We start from the raw sequence: 11,012 nt of genomic DNA, 5'->3' as shown, positions 1-11,012 counted from the left end.
CAGGATTATAAATAAGTAAACAAATGTGGTGAGTCTTTCTTTTTTTAAAGGAGGGTAAACAAATCAAGGGTAAATCCTCAATCCTGCCAGAAAGCACTAGCTGCTCAGAAACGTCTAGGATATTGTACTTCTTTGGTGTATTCCTCGGCATTATCTTATGGCAAAACTTGGAGCAAAAAGAGGAATACCTCATCAGCTCACCCTGCATCAAACCGCAACAAATGTCACCATTTGCAGGAATATCTAGATTTAATACCAGATCTTTAAAATCAGAGTTGAGTGAAAAAACAGTGCAATTCATAACACAACGCAAACTGAGAAGGGAAGTAGGAAGAAACTCTGTGAGGATAAACAGCAAACTTTTCCTGCACGAGCATAGGTTTTGTGTATGTTTCCCACTTTCGGAGATAGTCTACATTGGAGACAGGACCCTGGATAAAATGGATCATCAGGTGGCCCAGCTTTCTATTTTCATAAATCATTAAATAAATAAAATAATCACTGTGTCCTTTCTTCTCACTTTGCAGCAGACGCTATAACTGAGGTCTCGTCTCCCGAACACTTCATGACCGCGGTGTGTACCGCAGACACCCCGAAAGCTGGCTGGGGCTGACCGCGGTGCCTATATCGCTTGAGGCACTCCGCTGACTTTCTCAGTCACCGCCGCGAAGCTGCGGCGCTCGGCAGCTCCCAGGGGAGGGAGAGCCCCGACCCCGGGCAGCCGGTGGCAAAGCCAGCCCTGCCCCCGGGCTCACCCTCCAGGTGCTCCACAGGCTCTTCGGGGGGGTGTTACTAGGGCTGCCCCTATGCCCTATCGGTGCAGGTCGCGAGTGTCGCGGAACCTCTTCCTTGTCAGCTACGAGGGGAGACTGGAAGAGGGGCGAGTGCCAAGCGGCATCGCCCAGCTTTGCCCTGCCCGGCGGCGGCAGCTGCCGCGCCTGCGCTCCACTGAACCGCCCGGGGAGGCGGAGGCGGCCGAGGGGGACCGGGCGTTGGGTGACGGGCGCGGGGCCCCGCTGGTTGCCCGGCTCTGCCGCCTCCAGCTCCGCAGGCACGGTGAGTAGCCCCGTCTTTCCGCCCCGCCGCAGCCGGGAGGAAGGAGCCCGGTGCGCCCCGCCGGCTCCCTCCCTCTGCCTACACCGGGGGTCGGGGGAGAGCAGCTTCTGGGGTCCGGCTGCCCGGTCTGCCGCTACGTCCCCTGCCCGCCCTTCCATGCGGCCGCACCGAGCAGAAGGCGGCGGGGAGACAAAAGCGGACAAAGGAGGCAAAACGCGTGTTTCGCTGCCGGGTAGGTAGGGCTGCGCATCACTGGTCGCCCGGCGGTCCCGCGTGTCCGCGGGCTCGGGGGGCACCCAGGAAAGCTTGGGCGGCGAGGTCGGCCCCGGGGTGCTGGCTCCTAGGGTGCCTGCCTCCGGTGCCCGGTATCGGCTTTGTTCTCCTCTCCTCCGCCCGCTGCTGCTCCCCGGGCCGCCGAGTTGTAGCGGAGTATTTATTTCAGCGTGTTTATTTTTAGGCTGGAAAATAAAAGGCTTGGCACGGCGACCTCTGGTTGTCGCATCCGGCGCCTAATAAAAGGGTCGCACTCTGGTCGAGGCCCAAGGACGTGTGTGTCAGCCCCTGTTCTTATGTAAATCCGTGTGCTGACCCCAAGGACGCGGTACCTGGGGCACTCCCGCGACCCTCCTCCCGGTATGGGCAGTGGGAGCTCCCCGGAGCTGAACTCAGCCCGTGGGGTCGGGCCGGCAGAGACCGGGGCTGCGGTGGTGGGGCAAGGGGCGGTGGGCCAGGGGCGGTGGGGCCGGCGCCGCTGACCTCCCGTGCTTGCTCTCCGCCCCGCAGATCGGCAGCACCCCCCGCAGATCGGAGCTCTTGACACCGGTGTTGGCGGCGCGGAGAGAGGAGGATGCGGTCGGCGGAGCGGCAGCGGGCGGCACTTCCCCGCGGCGGGTGGGCTGCTCGCGAGGCCCCGGCGGGCAGCTGCTGAGCGCGGTGCCGCGGGCATGCTGCGGCGGGGGGCAGGAGCCGACGGCAGCGGAGCGAGACTGAGGGAGGATGGAGCCACAAAGGACTTTGGCTGACACGTGCGGCTAGGGCCACCCCTTTCCCTCCCTCCTCCCCTCCCCGCTATGTTGCGCTCCTGCCGGGCCCCTCAGCGCGCTCGACGCACGGCGGCGATGGAGCCTGCCAGGCTCCTCTGAGGCCACGGCCGGACCCAGCATGGCCTCTGCAGGGACCCCGGCGCAGAGGCGCCCCGGGGCGGAGCGGACGGCGGTAGCGGCGGGGGGCCGGGCGGAGGCGCCGCGGGGCCGCAGCCTGCCCGCGTCCGGCGGGGCGGCGCCGCTGGGCCGCGGGGCCGCGCTCGGCTCCCCCCTGGCGGCCGGGGGGGGCGGCGGCGAGACTCCGCCGAGCCCCGCCGCGGGACCGGCTCCCGAGGACGAACGGGCCGGGAGCGCCAGCGGGAGCTTCTCCTGGAGGACAGAGCGGGGCCGGCCGGCGGTGCCCGGGCGCGGGGTGTCCCCGGGGCCCCCGCTGCCGCCGCCACCGGTGCTGCTGGCGGGCCCCCCGGGCAGAGCGTGCCTGCGGGCTGTGCTGGCGGACTCGCGCTTCTTCCTGGTGTGCATGTGCTTCCTGACCTTCATCCAGTCCCTCATGGTCTCCGGCTACCTGAGCAGCGTCATCACCACCATCGAGCGGAGATACAGCCTCAAGAGCTCGGAGTCAGGGCTGCTGGTCAGCTGCTTTGACATTGGGAGCCTGGTGGTGGTGGTCTTCATCAGCTACTTTGGGGGGCGTGGACGGAGGCCGCTCTGGCTGGCTGTAGGGGGGTTTTTCATCGCCCTTGGGGCTGCACTCTTCTCCTTACCTCATTTCATCTCTCCACCATACCAGATTCAGGAATTGAACTCCTCTGTCAGTAACGAGGGCTTGTGTGTGACTGGCAATGGCACCGCCAAAGAGCAGTGGGAGTCGCCAGCCTGCGTCAAGGACTCCGGTGGAAATGACCACTCTCTCTATGTAGCTTTATTCATTTGTGCCCAAATCCTCATTGGCATGGGCTCCACACCCATCTATACCTTGGGACCAACCTACTTAGATGACAATGTCAAGAAAGAAAATGCCTCGCTTTACCTAGGTAAGGCATCTAAGAACCAGGGTGCTTTGAAGGCAGATCTCTCTGAGGGACCAGTTGCAGGTACTGCTGCCCTGTGCTTTCTGAACAACATCCTTGCTAAGCTTTCCTTCCAAAGTGAACTGTTGAAGTAAAATTGCCATGCTTTCCTGTTTTTAAAATGTTTTGTGGAGTGGTGAACCACAGTGACAAGTGGAGCTAAGGTGGTGGGTGTAGAGGCTGCTGGGCTCTCACGCTCCTGCATGGGGACCAGGACGCCAGAGAAGGTTGGCTTCCCTGGCACTTTTCAGCACTTGACATTAGCAGGTGACGTGTTCAGAAAGCAATGTTAAAGTTTGCCATGCCCCTTCAAGTTTCTTTTTGCTAATGCAAAAACTGTATATTCCTAAATTTTGGTCAGGGTGCCTCAAGCCTGAAGTCTCTATGATGTTAATGTTTTATGAGCACTTTGAGAGATTTTGGCATGCTTTGTTTTACTTTCCTAGCATTTGTTTATCTTTAGCTAGCAGTGAATTTCGGCTGGCATTGATAAGTAATCTGGCAACTCAAAAAGAATTAATAAGCATTGATAAAACAGCAGGTAAAACCTTTAAGAGCTCGGTTACGAGACCTCAAGGGACACAACAAAATGACAGTCCAGTCTGGCACCTGGCTTTCGACAGGTACAGACAGGTCTTACTGATAGTTGTGCTTTTATCACAGGAGAAAGTAGTTTCTCAGAGAACTGGGTACTAAACTTTTTTGGAGTTTCAACGTGGTAATGAACACCATACATTTTTGATAGCTTGTACAATATGTAAGAAGATTGACTGTTCTATAACTTTGCATTAGTATCCTGCAGGATTCTGTAAGAAATTAACCTCACATACTCCTTCAAATTCTTTTCAATTAAGGAGAGGCACTTATGGGGCTGAGAGCTGCCAAGGGCTTTTGGATGCTCAGCATTACCATCTGCAGTTCAGCTTACTTTGATTTCATGATAACAGTGAAGATAATCATTCCATGTAAAACAGACATGCATGAAAGGAATACACTCAGGAGTGTGTGTGTGTAATTACTTTATTAAGTGAAAGCAGTGATCCAGATGAGTATTTTTATTCCTTTTGACCTGTTGTTCAGCAATTTGTCTGTTCCCTGAACTGTTTTAAAGCCATGCATGGTCTATGTGCCTTGTCTTGAGAGAGCCTGAGGCACTTTGGGTTTTCAGAAGGAGGGAGAGGTATTAATCTGTTTTTTTTCTGTTGTTTTCACAGTATTGCTAATCTGCCTAGTGAAATACTTGTCAAAGTGTTTTTCCTCTCTTCCCGCTGAGAAAGGTTAAGTGGCATGGAAACATAGATTAACCTAGAATCAATGTTATTGGCAGTATGAAAAAACAGAGCGTCTCATTGGTGAGGTTAGTAATTGTAGTTTGGAGCAACAGATGAGGCTGAAACTTTTACAAATAGATGATTTCATACCATCCTCAAGCACATGGGAGAAAAGGAAATGGAAAAGCTGTAGGTGAGAAATGAAGGTTAAAAGTGATGAACTGTGGAGAGGAGGAGGAAGTCTTTACCAAAGGGAGCAGCAAGGTCAGTGTCTGGAAATCCTCACTGTGCTGGCTACTGAAGGGCTTCTAAAACAGGAAATCGTAATAAAGTGACTCAGGTAACTTTTAATTGCATCAAAGATCAGCCTTAAAGTTAACAAAGCTGCTGTTGGAAGGCTATGTGACCCTTTACCTGCCGGCACTGAAGGCAGCTTTGATCCATACTGAGGGTCCCCTTGTGTTTGTATGTTGTGATTCAGAAGAGTAAAGATGAGGTACCTGGCTACAGTATACATGCAAAATTGATGTCTGATTGTAACCACAGGGAGAGGAATTAAAATAAACACAAAGCATGTTTAAACATTGAGTAAAATGTACCATTACATCCGTTCAGTCTTTAAGCTACTCAGGGCTAGAAGTGATGTTGCTTCCCACTGGAAATCTTTTTTAAATAGTGTGAAATTCTAAGTAAACTTTTAACTTGTTCAGATTTGAATATTTGCCTCACTATAGACTTAGGCAAATGACTCAGGGGCAGGAGTAAAGTCTGAGTTCCATAGGGGGAAAAAAAAAAAAAAGAAGAGCATTGTTTGCCATGTTGATGTGAGCAAACATGTTTTTTTGGAGCTTCTCAGTGGTTTGGAATGTTTCCTGTTCTCAAGGAGAGGGATTCGTGGACGACTGGCAGCCCAGCTGGGTACAAGGATAGGATAGAGGAGGCTAGGGCATGGCTCTGCAGGCCAGCTACCATGGTATGATTTTATTACCGGGGCAAGCTATGCACATGATGTCAAAATGTACAATGTATGCATGCGTGTGGGTGTGAGCTAGCAAGAAGTCTTGGAGTGGGCCATGGGACCTGAAGTTTTGAAAAGAGAAGAAAGCCTGTTGAAACAGATCCCAGTCACACTGATGCATGTCTGAGTGAGGACACTGCATTTAAAAAAAGTAACCTCTAACACAAAGTGGAAGGTCACTAACATGTTTGTGATCATGCTGGCATTGCTTTCTATGGCTTTCTTATGTCAAAGAAAAGTAGCATATATAAACATGCGTTCAGATGAGAGACATTTGTTTACAAGCGTGCACATGATGAAAGTTCCATTGAGCTGCAGAACTGGAGAGCTCTTCAGTCTTGCGAGTGTGTCCACTAAGGGTAGGTCAGTAAAGCCACCCTGAGTATTACTAATCCTGATTCTACAAAAACTCACCTTATGTGGCTGTGGAAGCTATCTTATTTATTTTCCAAGTTAATCCAGCTCAGGGCTCAAGTGGCAATAACATATCCTCTTAAGTGTAGGCATGCAAGCTCCATGTGGACAGCTGTTTTAACATTCCTGGCTGGAAGTCCTGCTCTCAAAAAACATATTCGATGCTTATACATAGTCTCTTGGCTAGCTACACTTAAGTCCATCTGTCAGGGTGGCACGGGGCCAGCTTACAAGGTGTTATGTCATTTTTAGTAAGACAGAGGTGCCAAGAAGGGATGTGTATTTGGGTTGCCTGCATAGCAATGTGCAAGCTCACTCTTCCGTGGCATGTTTCTTCCTTGTGAAGGCAGTGCCATCTCCAGGTCCTCCTGCCCCTTAAACCTGGCGGTACTTTGATGCCTCGATGCTAACTTTGAGAAAATGTATGACATCAGGCTTGGAAGCAAGTGATGATTGTAACAGGTGTCTAGGAAATACAAGAACCAGCTCCCTTAATCACAGATAATCCAAAATGGAAGTTACACACTTTCTATAAAAATTGGGCAATCACTAAATTGTCCTTATCCTCTCCTAAGGTCTCTTCCTTCTGTGCTCAGTTGTACCATAGCATGTCTGTTGTCGGCTGCCTGATGTGTGCAAGTTTTCCTTTTGATTAATTAAATTAAATTAATTGCAATTTAATTAGGATTTGAATTGGACTTCACAAGTCTTGGTGTTTCTCCTACTTGTCAGATTCTAGCACTTCAAACAGCATGTTTTTCCCAAAAACAGTGGTTTTTTTTGTTGTTTTCTTTTTTTTTTTTTTTTGTAGGGAGCCAGTAGTTTGTCTTGAATGTGAGTTTTCCTTGTGATTGTATCATGATTTTTAAAAGCAGTTCCTTAAAATTAACTGTGGCACTTGGAAAGGGAAGTTTTATTAGTGGCATTAAAGTGCCTGAATAATTTTTAGATATTTTGCTTCTTTTGGAAGTGGGTATTGTAACAGAGGTATTTACTTTGAAATTTTATGCATAGAAAGACAAATATTTTAGCATCCAGGAGTGTCTTTCACCAGTACCCCAAGAATGACTAGTGGATAAATTAATCATTGTGCTAAGGATGTTTTATTTCAGTTTCCACAACATTGTAGGTTAGGATATGATATGAGAAAGTGTCTACGTTGGTTTAATTTCATGCAAACTCTCCATAGTTTTGGGAACAAACCGTAATTACAAAATGCAAAGATAAAGCTTTTATGAGATCAGAGCTGAAAAATTGCATAAACCTGTGTAAGTGGGTTTGCTACAGATAATGGCTTGAGAGCCGGGGAGGTAAAATGCTTTCCTGACCAGGAAAAAGAATAAATATTTAGACTAGCTCCAAAAATATTTTGGACTCTGGCTCTGTTTTCATGAGGATCATTTGTGGTTTTCTGTTTATAGCATTAGGTAAACTGTTTCACTGTGATTGTATTCTGCTTGGAAATCACCTTCTAACCAGTGTTTTTCTGCCAGGTGTTCTGTGTACCCCTCACATCTTTCATAGATTTATCCATAGCCTGTATATATGTGTATATGTTGATTGTATTTATTGTATTTCTAGTTAAATCTACCCCTGTATCCATGTCCCACCTGGAAGGAGAAGGCAGGAGCAGTTTCACATACTCCTTCAGAAACCCATGATCTCTGCCTGCTGGGTCTCAGGGCAGAGTCCAGCTGTTACAGAGCTGGGCCATAACATGCCATTGTCTGCATATTTGCGCAGGAAGCAATGGATATTTGTTTCACTTTGATTCCTTTTGGTCTGGCCACTTCTGGGGTTACAGATGCCACTGGAGGACAGGAGCTGGAACCTGGTGAGGGCATTTCAGTCCTCTGTATGGACGCTGCAAGATCACTGAGGATTTCCAAGGCAGGATCAACTTTCTGACTGAGCAGAAGGGACTGCCTGGAAGCAGTGAAATGGCAGATCAGCATTTCATTTTATTCTCATTATTTAGCCTATGACCACTTGTGGTTTTCACTGAGTATGCTTCCTGCTACCCGACACCCGAAAAGGCTAGTTTCCTACAGGGTTTTCTCAGCATTGATCTCTGTAATTGGTAAACCATACAGACACAGTATATTTATTTTTACAGCATGCCTGTGAGGAGGCAGGATTTTATGAAACAGAAATTGAAGCAAAAGGGCATGTTTTTTCGTTTGCTGTGTTTCCCTTGTAAAAGAACAGTGTGCTGAGCTTATCCCTCAAATACAGGATCTGAGCTTATTTGGTTGAAAGCCACATCTTGGTGTATCATCTGTATGCTAACACTAAGACTTGGCCTATCAACAGTCTTTTTTGTACAAGCACATGCTTTCTTTGTTTGCACACTGCTGGGCAGAGGTAGTTGCAGGCTGAGTGCACTGTGCTCGCCTGGGTGTAGAGAGCATCATGACATGCAAGTAAAGTGACTGCAGGTCTGTTTGTGCACACAGGTTGTACTGTTTTCTCACACAAGATGATTTAGAGGGTTCAGTATTGTGATTCTCTGGCATTTCTATGGCATCTTTTTGTTAAAACACTGATCAGGCGCCAGACATGGTTCCTAATAATTAAAGTAGCACTATGCAATTCTGTTGCCCTTTCCTATAGCTGCAGAAATAGAAAGGGTAAATTCTACTTCTCCACTTTAGTCACCTGCTCAATAGGTGGACTCACACTTATTTTCTTTTTCATAGTATAATCCTAGATTGGTGGGTTTCTATGTCTGTGTAAGTAGTGTGTGCATACAGTGAGTTCAGTGAAAGGTTGGGGCAGCCTTTCCTCTGGTTTTCTGCCTGAGGGATTTAGTGTCATGACTGATATACCTTCCCTTGCCCTGCCAGTGTCATGTCCTTTAAGGATGCTTTCTGCATCTCTTGCATTGTGACCTTGCCATGAGCTATGTCATTATTCACAAGCAGCTGTATTGACAAAACATCTCTTGAAATGAATAGCAAAATGTGCTTTGCCCTTCACAGGAGCAAGAAGAGACTTACGCACATACTTTCCTGTTAGTCCCTTTCTTTTATGTTGAAGAAGAAAAACTGAGTTGAATCCAGGGGTCTGAAAGTCACTGAAGTCCCAAGGCTCAGTTGTTTTCTTTGCTTAGCACTTGTCTAAATGCTTCACATATAATTTCTGAGGCTGACAATACCTTGAACTTGGTAGTGTTGTTTTCTTGGGAAGCAGCTCCTTTCTTCTTTGGTGAGCTCTGCAGCAGGGCTGGTTTGGGCAGACAAGCATCTGAACCTGCCGTGGTCCCCAGAGAAGCTTGGAAACTTAGATGTGAGAGTGGCCGTTTAGTAACAGCTTGTTTATACCTTCTCCCAGGAACTGAAGGCTTGGGATCTAGTGTCTGATTACCCTAGGGCTGGAAACTTTAGCTGTCTGCTGGATACACCAACTATTTTGTAAAGGGTCACTCTAACTACTCTTCTTGCAAGAGGATTAGAGATGCTTTGTGTTTCATGTATTTTCACTTAACTTTCATTCAGTGACTGCCTCACCTGGGAGGGCTTAATTGCAGTGAAAAGTGCTTATGCAGTCAAAAGAGAGGACACCGGATTTCTCTTTATCTACCGTCATTCAAAGATATATAAGCTTCTGTCTTGGCTGTGCAGGGAACGCAGGCCATTATATAACTGAGGCTTGACCTGCTGTTTCATCCTGAAGGCCAACAGCTAAAAATTCCAGTTTTAAAAATAGGTAAATGGATTTCATCCATGGATTTTAAAAGGGAAGTAAATAACCATATTAGATTCGAGTCTCACGCTGTTTTTTTAATCCTATTTTAGGTCTTTTTTACCCTGATAGCACTTTCAAAACCCCTTGTTACTTGGGAAGCATGAACTCAGATTTCATTTTTTGTTGTTTTTACATATCTTTCCTATTTCTTTTAAAAAGAGTTGAGAAGTTACTGTGCAAAAGTGGCACAAACTTGTACTGGTCCCCCCTGGCAGTTGTTGCCTATGGGGGTCAAAGTAAGTGTTAGCGCTATCTGACACCGCTGATGGATGTGGTGGTGCCAGATGGACTCTGAGGGCAGGGCAAGCCATTGCCTGCCTTCCTGTGAATCCTTGCCAGAGCTGTCAATTTCATCTCCAAGTCCAAGGGTGCCTCTGCAGCGTCCCACAGCAGCTACAGGGGATGCTGAGAGTCATTAGAGCTGTAATCTGAAGGCACTGAAACGACACAGTCAGAAGAGGGAAACGTTTTCCCCAGGGAGCCTCTAGGAGGGAGGGCTATGCACATAGAGCAAACGTCTGGGTCCTGGTGCCCATGCTTTTATTCAAGTGCAGTGGTGCTTTTAGTGCAGCTTGCTCGGACTATCTGGGCACATGGACTGGAGCTAGCAAAGTTGACAACAGACAGCTCTGCAGTGTGCATGCAAGCTAATTTCACTTGTGTCAGTCAGATCCATACCCCAACTCCTTCCAAGTGCCGAGAATATAATAGGACATTTCCTGTGATGGGAAAGAATATGTCAGCATCCGGCAGCATGGAGAAGTATAGGCTGTGTCCCACTTTGCTGCTGAAGAGTTAGGAGTTTGGGCATCTGTTGCACTGTCACAAGGCCAGAAATTCATTCACACTGCATGGCATTAACGGGAGAGCTAGGAAACCCCAGCCTGTCCTCTTCCCTTCTCTTCTGCCACAGGGAATTTGTTCTTACCTGAGGAATTGGGAAGTGTGAACCCAGGAACTCGAGTGCTATTGTATGCTGCTGTTACACCCAATAGTCTAATCTGAAAGTACTAATTCTCATGTAGGTAAACAGCTTACTTGGCAACAAACACAGATTACACCAGTGAAAAACATCATACTCTGGTATGAATTGCATTTTATGGTGAGTTTGGAGGAGATGCGGTAGGAAACATGTTTATTTTTACTTGTGATTTGAACAAGTAGATATGGAAATTATTCAAAGAAAATAAAGAAACTGTATCACGTGAAGTATTTGCAAAGCAGTACTGCATGTCCACTAATGATATGCTACTGTGCTATTTCTATTCCAACACAGGTTCTTTTTCAGCAGCTTGCTTTCTTTTTGTTAGTTTGCTGGGGTATTTTTTGGGTACTTCCTTTTTCTTTCATATATTGATGTTGAAACTTTCTTTACATTGCACCATGCACAGTA

At 47.9% G+C, this 11,012-nt stretch overlaps 1 protein-coding gene across 2 annotated transcripts in view; it reads left to right on the top strand.

Moving 5' to 3' along the window:
* The first annotated feature begins 923 nt into the window (after positions 1-923).
* The window catches only part of SLCO5A1 (solute carrier organic anion transporter family member 5A1), a 67,073-nt gene continuing 56,984 nt past the window's right edge, over positions 924-11,012 (top strand). The window contains exons 1-2 of one of the 2 annotated variants that reach the window (XM_057426170.1): positions 924-1,056; positions 1,840-3,133. In XM_057426170.1, the coding sequence (XP_057282153.1) occupies positions 2,218-3,133 (916 nt within the window). In that variant the 5' untranslated portion in view covers positions 924-1,056; positions 1,840-2,217. The other variant, XM_057426171.1, reaches the window with a different exon arrangement.

This window comes from Pezoporus wallicus, unplaced genomic scaffold (genome assembly GCF_028554395.1).
Source record: "Pezoporus wallicus isolate ANWC-B61680 ecotype Strahan unplaced genomic scaffold, APGP_CSIRO_Pwel_v1 contig_4131, whole genome shotgun sequence".
NCBI lineage: Eukaryota > Metazoa > Chordata > Aves > Psittaciformes > Psittacidae > Pezoporus > Pezoporus wallicus.
Note: the sequence above shows the minus strand (reverse complement) of the source record. Positions and strands in the feature narration are given on the sequence as shown.